Here is a 21,313-nt window from a genome sequence, read left to right on the forward strand (position 1 = left end):
GCCTATTTTCTGGGCTCTCTTTTCAGCCCTTCTCCAGAAGCAGCGTTTGACCTGACTGATGTGGCAGAGGGTGTCTTTTGGGGCCAGCAAGGAAGGAGTCTCAGCTAGAACACAGTGGGAAGATGAACTGGATTAGGATTCATTTCACTCTTCGCTTACCTGGTTCTCTTTCAAATGTTTGCGTCATTGGAAGCAAGATCAGGCAAACAGGAAAGTTTAGATCTTTCGTAAGAGCCCTTTGAATGGTTCAGACTTTAAACACACTTGAACCTGGGGTTCGATTCTTCCTCAGCGTCTTTGTTGAAAGCAAACTTGTTCTATGAATGCTTCACTGGTGCTAAATGGTGTTCCTGGTTTGCCAGTTTATTTGCATGTGCTGAGGCTTGGGTTGTGGAGTGGCTGCAAAGGAAAGAATGCTGTTTTCTGTGTTGATGAATGGCAATTCATGTGCGAAACCCGCTAATGCCCTATAGCTAACAGTAAAAACCTGTGGGGGCTGCTGTGATATATTAAATGTTTTGGAAATTCAGCCTTTAGTTGTGAACATAAGCCTACAGTCCCTTTTTTTTGGTGAAATATCTGCGTTTTTTCTCACTGTAGCTTAGAGTAGATCCCTGCAGCTTCTCTGCAATCAGCCTTTTCCAGCTCTTTGCCTTTGATCAGCCTCTGTTTATCTCTGTTCGCTTAAAAACTTGTTTCCTGGGTTTATTTCTTTTCAGAGGTTCATCACGCCTCCTGGAGCACAGATTAGCAATAAATGCTCTTTACCTCCGCTGGATGTGTTGCTTTATATATATTTTTTCTCTCCTCCTTGTGAGCATTTTGCCAAAGCTTAAGATGAAAGTCGTTAGTTCTAGCAAAAAAGGCTGTTGTGGCTCTGAACTTGTAATTAGCTTGTTCACAGGAGTTGGTCTTTCACTGTAATGGTGTTTACCTGAAAGAAAGCAGTGCAGTCCCTGCAATTTCAGGCAATTATGTAGTGATACTTAGTCTGAAAGGTTAATTATTTTTGAGCTACCCTCTGTCCAGCACAAGACCCAGGCAATGCCATCTGCCTCGAAACAAGCTAAATAACCTCTCTGTAAAGCTTTGGAACTACAATACGGCACAGAAGACAAGCAGTAGGTGAAGAGCTTTCCCAGCCTTTCAGGAGAGTTGACTATCAAGGGAAAGCAGTACTTGGAAAAATGCCCTTTCTCAATTGTGCTTTTCCCTACAAGGTATCCAGCAGATGATCTGCAGTAGTCCTTTGTCTCTCCCCACTGGTGTAAGGCTGAAGAAAAGAAAGAGTGGAACAAAAGTGAATACAAATTATTATCTTACATCTTGCATCTCTGAAGCTTTTTCCACATCCAGTCTGGGTTCATTTTGCAGTTTTAGGCTGTGTATATTCCCTCAGTCACACAATTTCATGCATTCAGTCTACGGGAAGCACGCTTGATGTCAGAGCAATAAATAGGCTCAATATCCTCAATGTAAATGTCAGCTGTCTTCTGAAATCTCTTCCCTGAATCCTGCTCTGCCTCTTTTCTTCCCTATCTCATGGGACTGGGGAGCAAAGCAGTGCCCAGATCTTGGTTACACGCAGTGTGACTGTATCAGTGACAGGCTTAACATCGTGACTCACCACTGGAGAAAATTCAGCTAAATAGGTTGTGGCTCAAAATAGTTGTGGTGGAGAGAGCCATACGACATGAACTGAAAATAAAGATGATACTAAGCCCAAAAAGCCTGTTAGCCTTATATCTGAATGCATGAATTGTTACCCCCAAATCTGGCAGGCTTGTGCCGACTGGGAATGGCGCTCAGGGTCTGCCCTCTGGGTGTTGCTGGTGATGGAAGTGAGCATGAATTTAATACGTGCTTGGTATAGTGGTGTTCTAGACTATAGCTCTTCCCGACAGCACTGTGCACTCTTGTTCCAGCTTTGCCATAGCCTGACCTGCCTTTGGGTTTCTAGAAGATTGACAGTGATAGAGGTTTGAGGTTTCGAGGAATATTTTGCTGTTAATCATCATGATTCAATATCAAAAAAATGATGCCATGGTGTTTTCTGGTTTAGTTTCACTGGGGAGGGTTGGTTGGGTTTTTATGCTTGTGGCCAAGGATCCTCCCTATTGCTGCCCTGTAGTGGTTGGCTCTGAGGGTATGGAATGGAAAGAGGTTGCTTTTGGTAAGCAAAATAGAAGACTGTTCCAGGCGGCTTGCAGTGGAATGGCATGACCTTGTGATGTAAATAGTGTGTGCAAAGCCATGCTTCACTATGCAGAATACTTAGTTCTGTGTCAAGAAGTGCCTGCAGCATTGTAAAACACCCTCAAACTGGGTTACATGATGTTCTGATCGTAAAGTAGCTTTATTTGGATAACTCTTCTGGAGCTAAAAAGGATTTAGGTCGCGCGAGAGATGGGGCGCTGGTAGGAAAAAGCTGAGACAGGAGGCAATGGAAGTAGGGGGATGGATGGTGTCATTTTTAAAGAAATGCTTTCCAAGCTGTCATTGATCTGCGCTATTAATTAAGAGCTTTTTAACAAGGCTGCATCTCCTTCATTTCTTATCAGGTCTCTCTCAGAGGGTGGGAATGGGAGGTGCTGTGTTCACTGATGCAGAGCTTCACAGCCGGTGGGCTCCTGACAACAGAAATGTCTCTGTAAATGTCCCCAGCTGTGTGTGGCAGGAGAGCAGAGGAGAGCGGAAAGGGGAGCCCAGGGGAGCCCAGAGAGGGGAAAGGGCTGGGACAGCAGATGGGCAAAGGTAAAAAGAGCTGAAAGTAGGTTGTTGTGCAGAGGAGAATGATGAGAAGGAAGGAAAATCTCCTGCGAGCTCCCGAGGGGTGGGTGGAGGTTGACACTTTGCTCATTGATGCTCTTCAGCATCAAATTGCAGGGAAATAGAAACGATGTGCTTTAGCAACAGCAGTTGCATCTGCAGGTAGAGCCTTGGCCTGCAGCACAGGTTACTGCAGTGTGCAGCCTCTGCAGCTGCAGTGATAGACATCTGTGTTCTGACAGCACGACTGTTCATTTACATTATTTATGGTATATGTGGTGTCCTTCCTTTCACTGTGAGGCGTTTAAAGCAGACTGTTTTCTCGCTGTTTAATCCTTCAGAGGAAAGCGTGTAAAATGGAGAAAGACAACGATAGTAAATGTGTCATTTGGGCACGTTTGGAAATCAGCGTGAGGGGAGAAGATAGCGAATCGGTTTGTCACGACTGTGCTTTATCTGAGAACACAAGTTCCAGTGTGTTCACTACTGCTTAGAACTGTAGATGCAGTATTGGAAATGTTTTGGTCTGAAACCTCTGCAGTGTGATCACTGAGGCCACGTTTAGGAAATCCTTCAGGGGGTTGTGTTCTTTGGTTATTTATTTTTTAATCCCATATTATCATATTTTACGTTATCCGTGGCCATCTCAAAGTACTGTTATCGTATTATCTCATATTATTTTAATCCCATCTATCTCTCAGAAACCTGAGAGGTTTGCTTGCTGTCATTTCCTGCATGGTAAATCCGGTCTACATGGGTTTGGATTTGATCTAAATAATGCCAGTGAATGCCACCAAACACAACCTGATGCTAAATATTCTCACAAGCCTTAACGCTTTCTGTTTGCTGTTCTCACGTGGGGAAGTCCTTTGTTTATTTTCACAGCAGAAAGCTTCCCCTTGCTTGAAGGAGCAGCTCTTGCACCATTCCCCTTCCTCCTGGCCAGGTCACTGAACTGCAGCGGTGTGGTGAGGATGATTTTTTGTGCATTAGCAGCCCTTAATCTCAACGTCTTTGCAGTCTGTGACAGGCTCTGTGGTGCGTTTCCTGTCCTCTGGCAAGCTTAGGCTTGAAATCCTTTGTTCTGCATGGAGAAGTCTTCTCCATCGCTCAACAAGCAAAGGAGAAAGCTGCCAGGCAGCTGCAAGGCTGACATGTACATGTTCAGTTTTCATAATTGAGTCTTTGGAGCAAAACCCGTAGGAGTAAAAGGGGTTTGGAAGCTGTAGTTCTACAAATCTGACCATTGGGAGCTTATTAGACATGAGGCTTGGGAGAGAGGAGGGAGCGACTGCTCCGCGTGAGATTGCTCAGTGCCATGAAGCTCCATCTTGGCGGTGCTCGGAAGGGCTTGGACTTGCCAAGTAGCCTCTGATTTATTCCTTCTGATAATTGCAAGTTCCACATTTCAGCACAGATACAGATTTTAAGGCCCTGAGGTTCCTAAAAGCACATTTGCCTCTGAAACACAGAGATTGAAAGCCTAAAAATCTGCTTGGGTAAATAAGGACACCTAGGGTAAAGCTGAAGAAGGACCCTAGCCAGGGTCTGACCAGGTTCCCAGAAGTATTTGGGGCAAGATACAGCATGAGCCATTCCCTCTGTTGTCCAGTGGTGCTACAGGATTGCTCAGCAGTGAATTGTAAGGTGTCCCGGAGCAGCTATTTGCTCCAAATACTATCTGTAATGTGCCTCACCTTCCAGCCTTGCCCCTGGGGCGCTGCTGTTACCCCGCACCTTGCTGAGAGTGAAATGTCGAGTCCTGGAGTGAGAAAACAGATTTTTTTTTGCCATCATTTTCACATCTCTGTGTACAGAAAGCACCTTGGGCAGCGAACACTGGGCCAGTGCTGGCCCAGTGTCCATGTAATGCAGAGGTCTCCCATTTTAAGTGGAACTAGAGCAGAAAAGGCCTGATTAGGCTCAGATAAGCTAGAGCGAAAGCAACTTTTTATGATGACAGCCTGTAATCACCGCAGGGCTGCTTACAGCAACTCACTAATCTGGATTGATCAGCGTGGTAACATTCATCTCCTCTTTGTTTCAGCATGGTCTCGAGCATCAGTCCAGCCTCTGCCTGCCACAGTAATTGTCTTTTATCACTCTCGCAGATTGCTTTTCCCTGCAGCAAAGTCCTGGTATTTTTTCATTACCGCAGTAGGGAAACAGGGCTCAGAGACAGGGAATGGCACTGCCTCCACTGATTTCTGCTGTTATATTTCATTTGTTCCAAACTAAAGGCTTGCTAATGACTATTCCTAGCTGAGAACCTGTACGAAGCCCATCACGACGGCATCTATGGCTTCCCAGCAATTCAGGAAGCAGCACTACTGACAGCTCTCTTGTGTTGGTCCGAACTGACCTGTGTCTTGTTCCAGCTGCTGCTCTGTTCGGCTTCCTTATTGCAGCTGCATTTTAAGTGTGCTCCAAACCAAACTGACACCTACTTTCTCCAGTGCTTAGAGTTCCGATTTGCTCCATGATTTTGCAGTTATTCTTTGGTTTAAAAAAGCAAAGGAGAAGCAAAGTAACCAGCAGCAGTCTTGGTAAGCAGCCTCCTTCTGCCTCATTCTTGGGCTGAAATCCTGGGAATGGAGTGAATATTTGCTCATGTTCTTTCTGGGTTTCCTGGCCTTGTATCCCCATTAATATTTCTTTCTACACCAGGCACGTGCATTTCATCAGCTTTTGGAAATCACCAGGGAATATGAATATAGGACAAGGGACAAAGGTAAAAGAGTGAAATCCAGGTAAGGGTTTCATGTCAGTGTATCTTTATAATTCCAATTTAATTTATAACTTAGTATTGGCCAATGGACCAGATGAACTATGGGTCACCATGTGTGTTGTTACACCTTTCAGCTTCACCAAATAGGATGACCTCAAGGGACCCTCTTCACGAAGGACCAAAATAACTTATTTCTTCCAATGCCACCGATACCACAAAGCAAATCTGTATTTGGGACAACGTGTCTCTGATATTTCACTCAGCAGCCTCAGCTGCAGGTCCCTTGTCTGTGTGTGCAGGGGATGGATTTGGGTTCTCACGCACCAATTTCAAGTGTAGCTCTAATCACTGCAGGGGTAACACGGATACCACAGCACCTTTGCAGCTCCACAGACTGTGGCAGCCCAGAAGCACGTCAGACCAGCCTACACGGCTGTGACCAGCACAGCATGAACTTGTGCATTCTGCACTGTCTAATTGCGATGTGCTCATCCCCTGTAATTCCTGCTCAACAGTCCCAGTTCTATGGCTGCCAAGGTTGTACCAAGAACCGAAGCTCCTGGGAAATCCTGCTGCTTTCAAATACACAAAGATAATTCTCGAGTTGGAGGCAAATGCAATTCATATTACTTCAGCTGCACTTGGCATATGCTTCCGAGCCTAGAGATGCAGCTAGGGATCACCGGAGCACTCGGCAAACCAGCCAGAGGAGATCCTAGCAGGCTGAGTGCTTACAGGAATGAGTGCCTCAGAAGAGGAATACATACTGTTTCCATGCAAGGTTTATACCAACGCACAAACCACACGAACATCCCTCTGCCCTTGGGCATACTTTGAGATAGGACTAGAAGGATGTTGAACACATTTAGGAATGTGAAGCCGTTACTCCTCCCATATGGTTTATTGAGGATCTCAGGTTTCAAAGCATGAGTAGCAGTGAGGCCCTTTATTCTTTCCAGCATGCAAAAGGCACAAGAAAGTCATCGATGTGGTTCTGTGCAAAGTGTCCCTAAGAAAACACACAGCGAGGAAATGACAGGAAAAAGCCCCCGATGGAAGAGAAAGCCAAAGCGCCTTCAGGAAAGCGCTGAGGAGTTCTGAAAGTGGTGGTACTTTTTCAGAGTCCAGATAGGCTCAGTCGGTGAAAGATGCTTTGCAAATCCGTGAAGGAAAACTCAAGAGACGGAGCCAGAAGGCTTAAAACAACAATCTCCTTTGTGTGCCGACATTCAGGATGGAGCCAAAATGAGTTATCTCAGGAAAAAAGTGCGGCAGTTAAAGACGGACATTAAATTCCTTCAAAAAAAGTGCACAAACCCCAGACATACAAAGTGGGTACATTCTAAGAGCAGCTCAATAAAAAACGTTCCTTTTGATGAGAAGAATCAAGAAAATGGACACTTGAAGAACACAAACCCACCTGGACTGTGACCAGCTACTGCGCCTGCTCCCAGGGGCGCCTCCAAGCACAACACAACATCTTCTACAATAGAGTCCCCGCTACCTGCGTGTGTGAAATGTGGCCAGGGAACAATTTGGCAACACAAACGTACAGGGCCGAGTTTCCAAGTCCCATTGATTAAGTTGGCTGTCGGGGACTTCCCAGGATTCCCGTCTCTCCCATTGGAGCCGGCTGGCGCTGGAGGTGGCGTCGCTTCCCGGTGGACACGGCTGAGCCCGAGAGCCCCTGAGCCTCTGCTGGAGTTGAATACTTAAACCTAAAAAAGGCATTTACAAGTTGACGCATTGTTTTGTTGTTGTTGTTGTCTTATTTCCTTGCAGTATACGTTTCTACTTCTAGACTATGGAATGTTACATTAAACAACATAATTATTCATTACCTTGCTTCAAATTTCATTACAGTTACTGAGGCTTCATCATAATTTGACACAGCACAGAGACACCAAACTAAACACCAAGCAGCCAGCACTAGATGTACTTTTTCTTTAAGTACCAATAAGCAAAATATCCCATTCCCCCTAGAGATCCCATCAGGAAGGAGGCTCCAAAGAAGGAGGGAGGTTTCCGCTTGACCAGCCTGAAGGCATTGGGTACCACTGCAGAGAGAAGTGTGGTGTGTATATCTCCCAAAACTTTCCTGAAGGCGAAGCGTTTCTGTATCCTGTCGAAGAAGGACTGTAGGTTAGGTCTGCTGCCGTCCTCCCAGTATTTCTTAGAGAGTCCCAGAAACTTGAGGCGATGCAGGGTGGCTCCTAACAAGACATCAGCCAAAGTAAAGACGCATCCGCAGAGCCAAAGTTCACACTTCTGCCCTGGAGAGAGAAGCAAAGGGTAAGGGAGGTAGGGTAAAATGAAACCCTTGGGTAGGCACTTAAAGGCTTGCTCAGAAGATCCACAAAGGCAGGAGCATTTGCATTAGACCTGGTGTGTTTTGTCTCAGCTCTCCGACATCCCAAGAGACAAGACCTCCACCTATGTTATGTACGCCATGTGGGTCCAAAAGATAGGAATACAACATGATAATTTGCAGCCCATGTGAAGATGCATGGCTCTGCTGCGTCCCTTCCAAGTCAAGAGAAGCAGGAGATGGAAAAGGACCCTTGGCTCCCCCTTGAAGGAAGATGTGGTGCAGTGCCCCTTTCTGCTGTGTTAGTGCTCAGGAAGAGCAGCAGTGTTTGTCCTTGGCTGCACTGGGAGCTGTTTCAGGAGTGTCATGTTAACTTGCCCTATTTTAGGGATGTGAGAAATCCTTGGGAATTAAAACCACTTGCTGGCCCAGCCTGGCTGCCCTCCTTGTGCACTGTCCTGCCTCCTCTGTCCCCTCTCCTGCTCCAGGACACCAAAACTGGCAGCACATCTCTGCCAGAAGCCAGGTTTTGGGGGAAGGCAGGGCTCAGGGCAAATGGGACAGGGCAAATGCTGAAAGTGTTGACAGCCCCTGATAAGGGGCAATCCTGGAAATGACCTCACCAGAGGCCTCCAGAAATAAACCAAGCTGTTGTTAGGCTGGAAGAAGTGGGCTCAAGCCAGGATAGTGTTAAGCACTTCTCTGATGACCTTTCAATACCAAGGAGCAGAGCTGGGATGAAGATGAAGGAAGCTGCAGGTAAAGAAGAACAGCAGAAGGGGCACAAAACCTGACCCCATCCAGCCTCAGCCCCTGGCTTTGCACCAAAGCCTTAATTGTGGGGCCGTCCCACTGTCCTGTGACTGTTCTATCAGGAAAGGAGAGGCATCTTTACTGCACCCCTGTGCAAGCACTGGTGCTGCAGGGCTGCCTGCAGGGCCAGGCCAGGGGAATTAGCAGTAATTAGCAGCCCTCATTTGTGTCGCTTGGCAGCCTGCCTAATCCTGCTGGAGGCACTGCCCAAGTGCACAGATTGCCTCTGCCTAATTAGTCAATAAATGTTTTCAGTGACTCGTGAATTGTAGGGGTGCTGCAGCCAGAGCCTCCTGGGTGCTGCGGGGACCCTGAGGATGCTTCAGCTCCCAGGTAAGTGTAGCAGGGCTGGGGTGGCTGCCGCCCTCCCAGGCACTGCTGTGGTGAAGGAGTAAAGCACATTGTGAGGATGGTGACTTTGGGAGACAGCTGTGATCTGGTCCTATCCCTCATGACTCTGGGCTTGCAGCCCCTGCTGAGGTCTGGACCTGGCTGTGGGTACCACAGCCCCTCACACCCGTTCCCAGCACCAAGGTAGGGCAGAAGCATGAGCAAAAGCAGCTCATCCTGCTTTGTATCCACAGCAGCCCCAGCTCAGACCAGCCTGTCCCAGCCCAGTGGGGTGCCTGTGGGAGGGGGTCGCCTTGTGCTCCTGCAGCATCTCTCACCCTCCTGCCCTGCCTGCATAGCTGCGCACTGGGTGGGAGGAGAGCTGCTGCACTGCAGCTCCTGGGATGCTGCCAAAGGGCTGGTGCTTGTGCCTGCTGCTGAGATCCTGACCTAGCCACAGCCACAGCGGGGGGAATCTGAGGGCTCTGAGCAGAGGGCATGCAAAGGACCAAAGGCAGTCTTGTGCCTGGGTGCTGGTGGCAGCATCAGCCATTCCTCTGCTGCAGGCACCCAGGATGTCCTCCAAGGGCACCTCATTAGGCTGAATTCTGCTGAGCTCTCTGGGCTCTTACTTAATGAGGGTGTTTGTTAAATGCAATTAGAGCAACATAGGGTGCTGCTGTGACTGCATCAGGGCTCTCGGCAAATCCCCAACCCAGTGCCTTACAGGGCCTGACCTTGGCACCTCTGTGGGACCTTTGGTGCCTTCCCAAGTGTGACGCACGGCTCCCGCAGCCGAGGGCAGCTCCAGGGGCAGCTCTGGGGCCATTCCCTGATTAACTGCCTCTGGGCTCCGCTGCGGACCTGGCTCCATGGCACTGGCAGAAACCGGCCCTGCTGAGGCTGGGGTTTTGAGCCCTGCAAGCAGCAGGGGCAGGAGGGTGATGGCATCATCCCGGGGTCACAGCGGGACAAGCAATGCCCAGCTGTGCCCATGCATCCCTGTCTGCCAGGGCGGCTCTCAGCAGGCACCCAGCAGCATGTATTTGATGTCAGGGATGGCTGGTGCTGCTCTCTCCTACCCGCTGGTGTTTGACGCAGGTCCTGTAAGGCTCCCACCCCTCCAAGGCCCCTCAAATCCCTGTCGGGTTTCCCTTCCCACACTCCACTGGGATGTGCTGCAGGTCCCAGCCCTGTGCTTCCAGAAGCGTGCTCTCCTCAGTGCAATAGGGCCAGCCTGTTCCTCCCCAAACCAGCAGGAGCATCAGTCACTGGCAGCCCCTTGCTGGGATGGGGGGGACCTGCCACCACCCTGTGATGACTTCAGGGCTCCCACGGAGCAGTGTGAGGACAGGGTCCTGCTGTCCACTGTGGCAAGGGGTGTGAGGGCTCCCTGGAGCAGCAGTGGTTTGCTGGAGAGCCCAACAGAAGTCTCAGTGCCACTGGTGGTTGCTTCATGGAGGGCATTCATCAGTTCCTGGTGTTGCACCTCATCCTTGTGTGATAAAACACCCCGTAAATGCACTCCAGCACTTACCTTGATATTCCAGTTTCCTCTTCTCCAGCTCTGCCTCGATCTGGTCTAGCACCATCCCCAGTTCACCAAGGATCTTCTTCAAGTAATTCACATTGTCATGCTCCAGGATCTTGGCCTGGATGGAGAGCAGGGTTAGGATGGGGGATGGATGGATGGGCATGTGTCCCTGTGAACGTGCAGGGACATGAGGCACCAGGTGCCTATGGCAGGTCCCCACCCTGCGTGGCTTTGCCCCACTTACCATGAGCTTCTTCTGCTTGGAGAGGTAGGGCTCTGACAGCTGTGGCTCCTCTTCGTGGTCCAGCTTCATCAGCTCCGTGCTGGCATTAGCTAAATGTCCTGGGGAGAGACAGACAGCAGGCCTGGGGGCTGTGTTTGGCAGGGGTGGGAAAGACCTTGTGTTTGGTGGCAAAGCACCTCATCCCGCATGCAAAATAGTGTTGTGGCACCAAGAAAAACACCCCCAAGAGCTAAAATGGGCTGAATTAATGGCTTGGTGCTGCCATATGGGTGGGCAATTGGGGCATCGCACACCCTCCCATCCACTCCCAGCAGGACAGTGCTAGCTGTGGGCTATGGCAGATTCCCCCTCCCTGGCCATGATGAGTGCCAGCTCTGCAGGTTTCAGGGTGCAGGATCAGCTCTTCATTCCCTCTGCTGGATCACATTAGAGCTGCTAGCGGATCTCTGTTTGTTTCTTAATGTTTTAAGAACATCCCTGAGCTCCCCCATAACCTGGTTCTTGAAGCTCCCTCCCCAGGTTGATCCTTTGGGACGTTTGAGCTGGCTGCCCACGTGTAGGTGTGCGTGCAGAGCAGCACGGCATGGAGCTGCATGGAGGGCATGCTCTCTCCCAAATGAAGCTGTCCCACCCCGACTCGGTGTCCAGGAATGCAATGTGGTAGCGTAAAGCTCATTGCAAGCACAGGAATGCACACTCTCCTCCCTCGCAGGGTACAGGGAGGGTGCAAAGGGCTTTGTGCAAGGGAGCTAACGGACAGAAAGGAGCAGAGACAATGGAAGAATAGAATACGAGATGTAGAGTAACACATTAAGGACAACACAAATTACCCAGGGCTGGGCTAATCTCTTTCCTGCCAGGGCCCATCTGTCTCTTCCTCCTTGTTCCCTCCAACAAGGGCTTGGCTCTGCTGATGCTCACGCTTACTAAGGCTCCCAGCCAGTTTCCTGGGGCTGTAACTTGGAGGGAAATGTGGATATCACCCTGGTTTCATTCCCTTGTTCCCCTTGAGAGCCTGTCCCTCAGGTTTCCTTGGGAGCACAGCTACTTAGTTTTGCCTTGTCCACTGCAATGGGGAAGCCAAGCCATTGCCTGGGTGTAGGGAATGTGCTGGAGAGGGAGGGCACCACCAGCACTGTGGCATCCCATGAATCTGCCCACAGCCCCTCCATTGCAGTGACTTGGGAAAAATGCATCCAGCGAGGAGGCTTGGATGGAGAGATGTTTTTAAGGATTCCATCAGAGTGCTCTGAGGTGATGTGGGGCAGACAGGGTCTAAAGCCATCACAGCAGCACATTTTGAGGAGGGGATTGTCTCTGCATTCTGTATCTGCCTGAGGTCTAGGGGAGGAGGTGATGCTTGGTGACATGGAGAAAGCTGCCGATGCAGGGTGCCAGCAGAGGCAGGGCAGACCGTGAGATACACCTCAGAAACAGCCTGTTTGTGCATGAGTGCATCCCACCCCAGAGGGACCCAGGCAGCTGAATGAAAGGACAGTTGGGGAGTGGGTGTTTGCTATGGGCACAGCTTGGAGGAAGAGACATGGGGCACACTGGTGCCATCCTAACAAGGTCACTTTTCTGGTGACGGACTCTCTCCAGGAGCAATCCTTGCCATTGAGTTATATTAAGCATCTTCAATGTTTTATGAGCGCTTGAAGGTCAGGTACACAGTCTTATGCCGATTCATCCACTATCTGCAACTCAATCAGGCTGTACCTTCCCACCTTTGGCATTAGAGCTGTTGGAGGGAGAGGGGATGTGCAAGAGAAAGAACAAATTCATGTGCCCCAGAAAGAGCTGGGTGAGAAGTATGCATGGCCCATGGGAGGCCAGACACCCCCAGGGTTAAGAAGCCTCTACAGGGTGTCTGAAGCTCCTCAATTAGCTGTGGTTGGCCATTTCCTGGCTCTGTTCCTGTGTGCATTGGTGGGAAGGGGAGATGAGCATGAGCAGGGTGGCTGCCTGGGCTGAAGGAGCCATCCCGCTGCCAGCAGCCCTGGGCAGCCCCGCTGGAGAGACGACTTACTGCGGATCTCAGTGGTGGCGTACTTTGGGATCATGGAGTCGGTGGTGAGCTCGGGGTGCAGGATGCAGCCGTGTGTGTAGGCATCCATGGGGAGCGAGTCCAGCAGCTCCCGGTACTGCAGCACCCGCGAGTGCAGGAGGCTGCCCGGCTCCGGGATCAGCTGCGTGACATTTTCTGCTGGGGCAAAGGGAAAGCTGTTAGCGGGACCAGGGGCCTCAGACACTCATTAGTGGTTCATTAGCCTGTGCTGTCATGCTGGACACTGGGGTGCAAACCTGCGGAGCTACATCCAAGCAGGGCCGGCTGCAGTGCTTCAGTAACTCAAAACTGCGCCCAATGTTCTGCCCCCTTCTCACTGCCCATCCAAGCACATCCAGCCCATCTCCAGAGATGGGAAACCTGCAGGACCTCAGGGAGGTGCATGCATGTTGTTACCCAGCCCTTGTGTCCTCAGGAGCTCAGTGTAGCAAGCCCTTCATCTCTGCACCCCCTGAACTTGTACGCTGCGGTATCACATCTCTTAGACAGGGAACAAAACCTTCCTGATCTGAGGAAAAGAGCTAAAACATGGGGGCCTGAGTTAGGGGTCTCCTGAGTTCATTACACCAGTGGTGATGAGGTTCCTAATTCTCCTGGGCTTCCTTGAAAGTCCCATTCAAAACAGGTAATCAGGGAGTAGATGACCAACGCAGGAGCCCAGGACACCTTCCCTCTGTATTCAGCAGGAGCATCCCTCACCCCAGCCAGCTCTGTTCTTCCTCACCTTGTTGGGTTTAATTCATTTTCCATGGATGGCAGTTTGCATCGTGATCTTTTTATTACACTTTCAGCTCAAAATACAGGGAAGATGACACCACAAGGAGTGAAATGTTGCTCGTGTCTCCCCCAAGAATATCAGGTCCTTTTTTTTATGGGATCATAAATGTTTATGGCGTTTGCAGGTAGCAGTTAATAGGGAGTGAGTAAATTTACCACCTGGACTCAGTAAAGCTGTTTGCCCCCACGCTGTCCACAGTGCAGGGCTCACTGTGTGCCCGTGTCTCAGACCAAGTTAAGGTGCATCAGCAGAAGGACTTTGGCTGATGTGGCCAACACGGCCCCTTAAATTAAGGGCCTCAAATGACAGTTCTGTTCCCTGCCTGGACTCCAGCTCTCCAAGCGGGGATTTTCCATCTGAGAAAAGCAACCGGCTGAATGAGCTAATAACAACCAACCTACAGCCTGTGCGCTCCTTCCTCAGGGCTCCCGGCCAGTGCCTGACAGGCTGGAGCCGAGGCTGGAAACCGGCACATCCACAGTGAGTGACCAGTGCAGCAGCCAGATGGAGCAACCACAATGAAATAGCGGTGTGCTGGCTATGGGCCCGCATCCTTCAGCAGGTCCCAGGGAGGTTTCTCAGTGGATGGTGCTCACCCTGCCTTTGCATGCTGTGGCAGACCTGCACAAACGGGCTGCTGATGCATATAGTCAGCAAGCAATGGGCTGTGCAAAGGTGGGATGGGGCTTGAGGTGCAGCCCTTGGAGGAGCCCCTCAGCTAGGATCTGAGATGTGTTGCCACCAGCTACCTCATCAGTTGTTCCTTGGCACTGCTGGGCAAAGCTCTAGTGAGAAGCGTGCTCAAAGGTGGCTTATTGGCACTATTCACTGCTTTGCTGGAGAAAGAAAAGCATTGTTCATCACACCACTCTTTACTGATAGCTGAATCTCAGCGTGTGTGTAAGCAGCTGGAAAAGACCATGCTCCCAGCCCAGGGGAAAATATAACTCAGTGAATACACTTCCTTATAAAGGCATTTTCAAGCTCCGCACGTTTCTGCAGGGTAGGTGATTCCTCCTCAGACCAACGCTGCAGCATCCTGATCCTGCTTTTGCCAAGGCAGCTGGTGGGAGATGGCTCGGAGCAGAGCACACAGCAGGGAGTGTTCCAAGCCCTCTTCCCTGGAGCTTCCCCTCTCTGTTTCTCAGTGAAAAGGTCAGAACTTGCCCCTGGCTGGCAAGTCTCAATGGCAGGAGTGTCCCAGCAACGGCAGCACTCGGTCCCCTTCCTGCTGGGGACAGCCTGTTGTCACATATGCTGGACCACCTGCCCTTCACACAGACCAAGTGAAGCCCATGGATTGATGCTCCACACTGCCCCTTATCCCAAGGGCTGCAGCCAGGCAGGAAAGTGGCTGCCATTCCCTGGGAGCCATCACCAGCATGGGCTGCTCCCAACCAATTCCATCCCCACTGCCGTGCCAGCAAGTGATGCTCGTGCCTCCATTGAGCACCAGCACAGCAGCGGGGCCAGGAGAGGACAGCAGCTGAGCTGGCAATGCGCCCTTGCTTCGGGAGCTATTTTGAGTTATGGTTTTGATGTTTCTGTTGCAAGGGGGATGAATGCTGGGGTTAACGTTGTGATGGCACAGCCCAGGCTCCCTGCTCAGCTCTGTGGCCTCCTCAGCCTGACATCCAGCAGGTTTGGGGAAAGGAAGGGGAAGGGATGTGAGATGCTGGGGAGAAGCAAGCATCTTCAAGCACTGTCTCAGCATCCTTGTGTGCCGGACTGAGCCAGTCGCTGACTGCAGCCCTGCTCCAGGGGGAATATGATCTCCACTCTGTCAGCTGGCCCTTCCTCTGGGCTTGTGTCACATCATCCTCCCATGGTCCCCAGCACAGCTGACTTTGATTCTAAAGAGGCGGTTTGTCTGAGGCACAGCAGCACCAGGGCTGCCAGAGTCCCCTGCCCATGGCTGGTGGGCACAGGGCTCATCCACAAAGGAGAGAAGGGCAGCAGCACCCAGCTCAAACCCATCTTCTCTCAGCAAAGCCATTCATGGTGGCTTTTATACCATCACCTGAGGCCAAAGCACAAGGGTGGCCAAGCCCAGAAGTATTCCTATTCTCTGTGCCCCACCTGTGGTTCTGGGGAAATGCCACCATGCACCATGTCGACAAGGAGAAATGGTCCAGTTTGGGAATGTGGCCTCCAAAGCAGAAAAAGGGAGGATGCAACTACACCTCCCCTGACCCATTCAGCCCAAACAAGGGATGTTTGGGGATTTCTGAAGGAAATCCTTCATTTTCATGGGAAAACAGCAGTTTGGGGAAGGAGGGTGGCTTCCTGCTCTTCTGGGGTTAAAGGTGAGACTTTAAAGGAAAAAGTGGATGTATTTGACAAACAGCATCTGGATTAGACCCAAGTTTCCCCTGAGATGCAGCCCACCCCTCCTTACCTCCCGTGAAGTTCTTCTCCATGTAGTCGATGATCTGGTTGTAATCGCTGATGATGTTGTCCCTGTGGATGATGACGGGCACCTCCTCCCCCAGGTTGAGCCGCATGAACCAGGGCTCCTTGTGCTCCATCAGGGGCATGCTGACGTCCCGCTCCTCACAGGGCAGCCCCTTCTCTGCAATAACCAACCGCACCTGGGGCAAGAGGCAAGGGAGAAAGGGCTCAGCCCCACACATTGAGCTGATCCCCAGAGCCCTCAGAGCAAACCAACCCCACCATCACCGCATTGCATCTCCCTGGTCCTCCACTACAGCTTCAGCACAGTGATGTGCCAGGACACAGGCCCATCCTGCCAGAAACCAAGCAAAATCCAGGCAGTTGAGCAAGGATTTGTGTTCTCAGCAAACAGGGGAGACCCAAACCCATTCTTGATTTGTGAGATAATGGACCATCCTCTTCCTGGTCACTGATGGCTACTGCGACAAGAGGAAGGGATGGAAAGCCCAAACCTTGGCAATGGGAGGAGGAAAGTGGCAGGGCCTCAGCTGGGTGGAATCAGTGATGTTGCTGTGGGTCTCAATATAATCAGCACACACCCATGGAGGAAGTAGGGGTTGTGGTAATGTTGTGCTTTTTACTTTCATGCAGTGAGTTGTACAGCCTGACTGAAGGAGGCCTGGATGCTAACTCAGGTATGTTCTGCTCTTGGGGACAGGCTCTGGCATGTTTTGAGCAGGGAGAAGGATCTGTTTTGTGGAGGGTTTTAAGGAGCCCCTGTGATCTTATGCAGCATCCTTCCTCCTCCACACTGCTGCTGGCCCAAGGGTATCACCCATCATCTTTGCACCTCTTCTACCAAACCTGCTGCCTTCCCCTGCTGTGGCCCAGTCCAGCCCCAGCCCAGCAAGCAGCACTGCTGGGATGCCCCCATCTACCTCACAGTAGGAAAGCTGAGTCCAGCAGCGTGGAGGGGAAGGAGTGGAGCTGGTTGTGGGCCATTGTCCCCATCCCCATCACCTATGCCCAGCCCTTAGGGCTGATCCTGATTTGCTCTGTGCTTGAGATGGTGTTGAATAAGCACTAAGGGATGGCATTTTAGGCTTCTGGGTTATAAAAAACTGACTGTTATGAACTAAGTATGTCAAGCACTCAAAAAAAACACTGCTTGGGGGATGTGAGACAGCCATGATTTACAGAACCACTGAATGAGGGGAAAAGCGCTTGTTTTCCTCCAACTAGCAGCAGCTAAAAATACAACTTAGCAAATATAAGCATTTCTATGAGTACTTCAGAGCTCCTGGGGAATTAAGTCATTAAGTATTTACAGGACTGGCAAATTAACCTTTAATTTTCAAGTCAAACAAGTAAAAGCCTGGGTCCCTCAGCTGCAACTTGCTCTCAGCCTTTTCCCCCCAGCTGAAGGATAAACCCCAGCCAGGACCAGCTGGGACATCCAGCCCCAAGCTCCCTGTGTGTTTCCCTGTTCTGCTATCAAGAGCTGAGACTGAAGGCCTGGCATGAGGCAGTGCTCCCGGTGTAACCCTGGTGTCTGTGAGCAAAGGGAGCCCCTGCCAGTGCTCCCATGATGAGGGCTCCCAGCCAGGGGTGATGGAATCTGCCTGTACCCCAACAGCGCTGCCATGGCTGTAATAGGGCATCTTGTGTAAAAAGCCAACGCCGGACATAAAACTCAATAAATCCCTTTGCAGGCAAGGCCAGATCCTGATAGGGAGCTCAGGATCCATCCTACAAACAGCCCAGTGCCCCTGAGGGTGGCTCTGAGCAGCTCATGGGGGAGAGCAGGAAAAGCTTCCCCTGCGGCCTGTCCTGAGCAGAACTCTGGGGTCCTGTGCATCTCCCACCCTGCACTGCTCATCCCAGCAGCTTGTGCTCATCCACCTCCCAGCAAAAGCTCTTTATTTGCAAGTGACCTGAAAAGCAAAGCCTGGAGCGGTGCTGAAGCTGCCGTAGCAGCAGGTGCTGTGGGTCCAGTTGTGCTGAGCCCCATTCCCACAGAAGGGAGGCTGGTTGTAGGAAACCCCCCACAATAAGCGCTTTATCTGCTGCCTCCCTGCTGCCGGCAGCCAAAAGAGCAAGACACAGAATAGCAGCAAGCCCAGCTTGAGGCAGGGAACCGGGCTGGAGCATCCCTCGCCGGTGCGGATCAGAAGCCCATTAGTCACCCAGTGCTGGCAGCCACGAAGCCGACCATGTGCAGCCACCCTGCTGCATTGGGCGTCCTCCCCGTTCTTTGTGCCTGCAAGCAGGAATCTGTGCCTGTAAGTAGGGGCACCTCTGCCCCGGCCTCCCCACAGGGCTGTAGGGCTTGAGGGGGGCCTTACATCGGGGAACTTTGTGTTCTCCCACCCCTCCAAATAGCCCATTCCCCATATAATCTTAACGGCATGGGAACGATGGGGGTTTGGGGCTGGGAGGAGAAGGCAGGGTTTGCTACACAGCTGCTGTGCTGCAAAATGAGCATTTACTATTGCCCGGAAAATGTGATTCTTCACTGGGGTGCGCCAGGAATTCCCAGGGCATTGCTGCAATGACAGGGGTAAATCACTGCTGCGTGCCAGGATCTGCTCCCTGGAAGGTGCCTGGCTTAGGGGCTGCCTCTCCCAGCGGCAGGAGGTGGGAGCAGGGTGGTCCCAGGCCCGGCTCAGCCTTTGTCTATGCTCCTGGCCACGCCAGAGCAGGGCTGCAAGCGAGTACAAAGCCGAGGCGGCTCCCGGCGCAAGCCGCGATCCCAAAGCAAAAGCAGGATTTGGCTGAGCCCCCCCCATCCCATCCCTCCCCAGGCAGATGCTGTTTAAGCGCAGAACCACAGGTACAAAAGAGCTCTCGGTCACACGCTGCTGCCCAGGCCAGCCTTGGGGATTACCCCCTTGCTCTCCCTGGTACTGCATCCATCCTCCCGAAGCGAGGGGATGTCCTGGGGACGGGAGATGATTCTTCCCCGGGAACCCGGGCCCGAGTGATGGTTATTCTTACCTTTTGCGAGCTGAAGGACTGGGTCCAGTGGTACAAAACCAGCCTGTCCTGGGATTTGAGAGCGGGGTCCGTCGGGTCCTGGTTTTCCTCCCCTTCCGTGGATTTCCCCGCGTCGTTCTCCAGCGCCGAGATGGGCCACCAGCTGCAGTTGGTGGGAGTAACATTATTGGGAGTCGCCATGACAGCCTGCGAGCTGGGGAGAGGGACGGGGAGCGAGCGCCGCTAGCCCAGCATCACATGGGCTCCCGCCAGCAGCATCACTCCCGGGGCAGCTCCATCTCCCCGGCTGGGGCGGGCAGCGGTGGGTCCGGGCTCACAGAGGAGGAGGATGGTGATGGCAGCAGTGCTGTGCGTGAAATCCCAGCCTGTCCCCGCTCCTGGCGGGGCTCCCGCGGCAGCGTGCGGGCATCGCTTGGATAGGCGAGTCAGCGGCGGAGGCTCCTGCTGCCTGCCCGCCTGCCTGCTCGGCAATCCGGGGCAGCTCCAAGCCCTGCAGATCCTTAGGAGTATTTTGAAGCAGAGATTAAGATTTTGTTTGGGCTGGTTTAGATATGGCAGACACGGACACCAGGGAATTAGATCTGTGGGAGGCTGTCATTTTGGATAAAGCAGCCTCTGAACTGCACCAGTAATTCATCATCATCCAAGGGCATGCAGAGATAGGACAAGGGGTACGGGTTTTAAATTGACAGAGGGGAGGTTTAGATTATGTATTAGGAAACAGTTCTTTACTATGAGGATGGCAAGGGCAAAGGGTGTCCAAAGAAGCTGTGGCTGCCTCCTCCCTAGCAGTGTTCAAGGCCAGGTTGGACGGGGCTTGGAGCAACCTGCTCTAGTGGAAGGTGTCCCTGCCCATAGCAGGAGGCTGGAGCTGGATGAGCTTTAAGGTCCCTTCCAACACAAACCATCCTGTAATATGTAACAAACAGCTTCATTGATGGGTACTGGCTTTAAAATGTCTGGCACATGTCTTGCCTGCCTTGCAACCTCCATGGAAAGCAGCAGCAATGGCTCTTTAAAGGTATTCAGTGATTTTGGAGAGCACAGATGAATTTCTGCCTGATGGGTGTTACGTAGCTTGTACTGGGGTAGAGCTACACAACCCTTGCTGTGTATTGGAGCCCTGGGGTGCCTGGCCAAGCTGGACAGCCATTCTCCACCAAGGCAGGCATGCCTGGGGTCATTTCCAGAGTTACAAGTTTTGTCACAACTGCCAACCAGCTGGGTTTACTCAGAGAGCACTGGGGCTTCTGGAGCTGCTGGTCTCCAGGCACTATGAGCATCACCCAGAGGTCTGCAGGCAAACCTGTGCAGACAGCTGGACACAGCAACGTGGATATCTGGGGCTGTGCTTGGGGACACTTGGCTTTGTCACACTCCATCGCCAGAAATCTGGCAGCCGGGAGATAGTTTTCCTACACATGGGGTTAGCTGCCAGTGCTGGTGGGTAAAATCAGCCCAGTTATTGGGGCATGTTCTGGAATGGATGGAGGAGAGGGCTCTGGATATGAATGTGGTTCCTCCATGTGTTGCTTCGATCTCTACCTGTGCTGGAGCTGATGAGGCTGGAAATGGGAGGGTTTGGGAAAGCTGGTTCAAGTGGAAAAACTGAGGCATGCTTCATCCAGGAGCATTGGGAGAGATCAGGGCCAAGCTGGTTGCAAGAACATAGCGAAAGGAGGAATTCTGGGGGGACTGGAATGTAAAAATGAATCCTTTGGTGTTGTGATGTCCTGCTCCCAAGGCTGTACAGGAGGGTGATGGTGCTATGCCCTACCCTGCCTCATCGTCTGTAGGCAGCAGCCCCTCATAGCCACCCTCCCTCCCCATCCCAGAGCATCACAAGTGCTGCTGGAGACCCTGCGCTGGCCTTGGGGACACCCATAGGGAAAGGTCCCTGCTTGACCTCTGCTTAGGGGCTGCAAACTCAGAGAAAACTGAGCCTTAAAAAACTGGCCCCATTGTGCAGCACCAACCATCCTGCCCTCTGCTCTGCAGCCTCCCCTCCCGCCTGCTTCATGCAGGAGAGCCCTTGCAGCCCAAGAAGCATCTTTATGGACTCCTTTCACTGGAATGGGACACCTCTGGGTTTAGAAAAGTAGCAGCTTGACCAAGCTGAAGTGGTTCTCTCCTGCGAATCGCTGTCCAGAAAGCCCCATCTAGTGGCATGTTTTGTGATGAATTGATGCTGTGCTGTTGGGAATAAAAATGTCAAAGTCGCTTCATCCCTCTGGGTCCCGCAGGTACACGGTGCCACTGGATGTGCTTATTTTATTTAGCTGTGTTTGGGCCTGTTAACCTGAGCAAGGCTTGAGGGGCAGGATGGGCGCCAGCCCTGTTAGGGAGTGTT

At 51.7% G+C, this 21,313-nt stretch overlaps 1 protein-coding gene across 2 annotated transcripts; it reads right to left on the bottom strand.

The window, feature by feature from the left end:
• Positions 1–6,398: 6,398 nt before the first annotated feature.
• GDAP1L1 (ganglioside induced differentiation associated protein 1 like 1) lies at positions 6,399–19,367 on the bottom strand. 2 transcript variants are annotated; one of them, XM_065691345.1, is made up of 6 exons: positions 18,964–19,367; positions 15,971–16,163; positions 12,756–12,929; positions 10,727–10,824; positions 10,486–10,600; positions 6,399–7,770 (listed from the first exon to the last, which is right to left on the bottom strand). In XM_065691345.1, the coding sequence occupies exons 1-6, from the start codon at positions 19,141–19,143 to the stop codon at positions 7,427–7,429; spliced, it is 1,104 nt and encodes a 367-aa protein (XP_065547417.1). In that variant the 5' UTR covers positions 19,144–19,367; the 3' UTR covers positions 6,399–7,426. The 2 variants fall into 2 exon arrangements, with proteins under 2 accessions (XP_065547417.1, XP_065547418.1); XM_065691346.1 differs by lacking the exon at positions 18,964–19,367 and adding an exon at positions 16,246–16,323.
• Between the last annotated feature and the right edge of the window lie 1,946 nt (positions 19,368–21,313).

The sequence above is a fragment of the Lathamus discolor genome, chromosome 11 (genome assembly GCF_037157495.1).
Source record: "Lathamus discolor isolate bLatDis1 chromosome 11, bLatDis1.hap1, whole genome shotgun sequence".
In the NCBI taxonomy this organism is placed as follows: Eukaryota; Metazoa; Chordata; class Aves; order Psittaciformes; family Psittacidae; genus Lathamus; species Lathamus discolor.

Bases quoted from the DNA above. Each gene is read 5' to 3' on its own strand.
- GDAP1L1 (XM_065691345.1), bottom strand. From the start codon at position 19,143: ATGGCGACTCCCAATAATGTTACTCCCACCAACTGCAGCTGGTGGCCC. The intron at 12,930-15,970 runs GTAAGGAGGGGT...TTGCCCCAGCAG, and splicing joins GGAGAAGAACTTCACGGGAG to AAAATGTCACGCAGCTGATC. The intron at 10,601-10,726 runs GTAAGTGGGGCA...CTCTCCATCCAG, and splicing joins CCAAGCAGAAGAAGCTCATG to GCCAAGATCCTGGAGCATGA.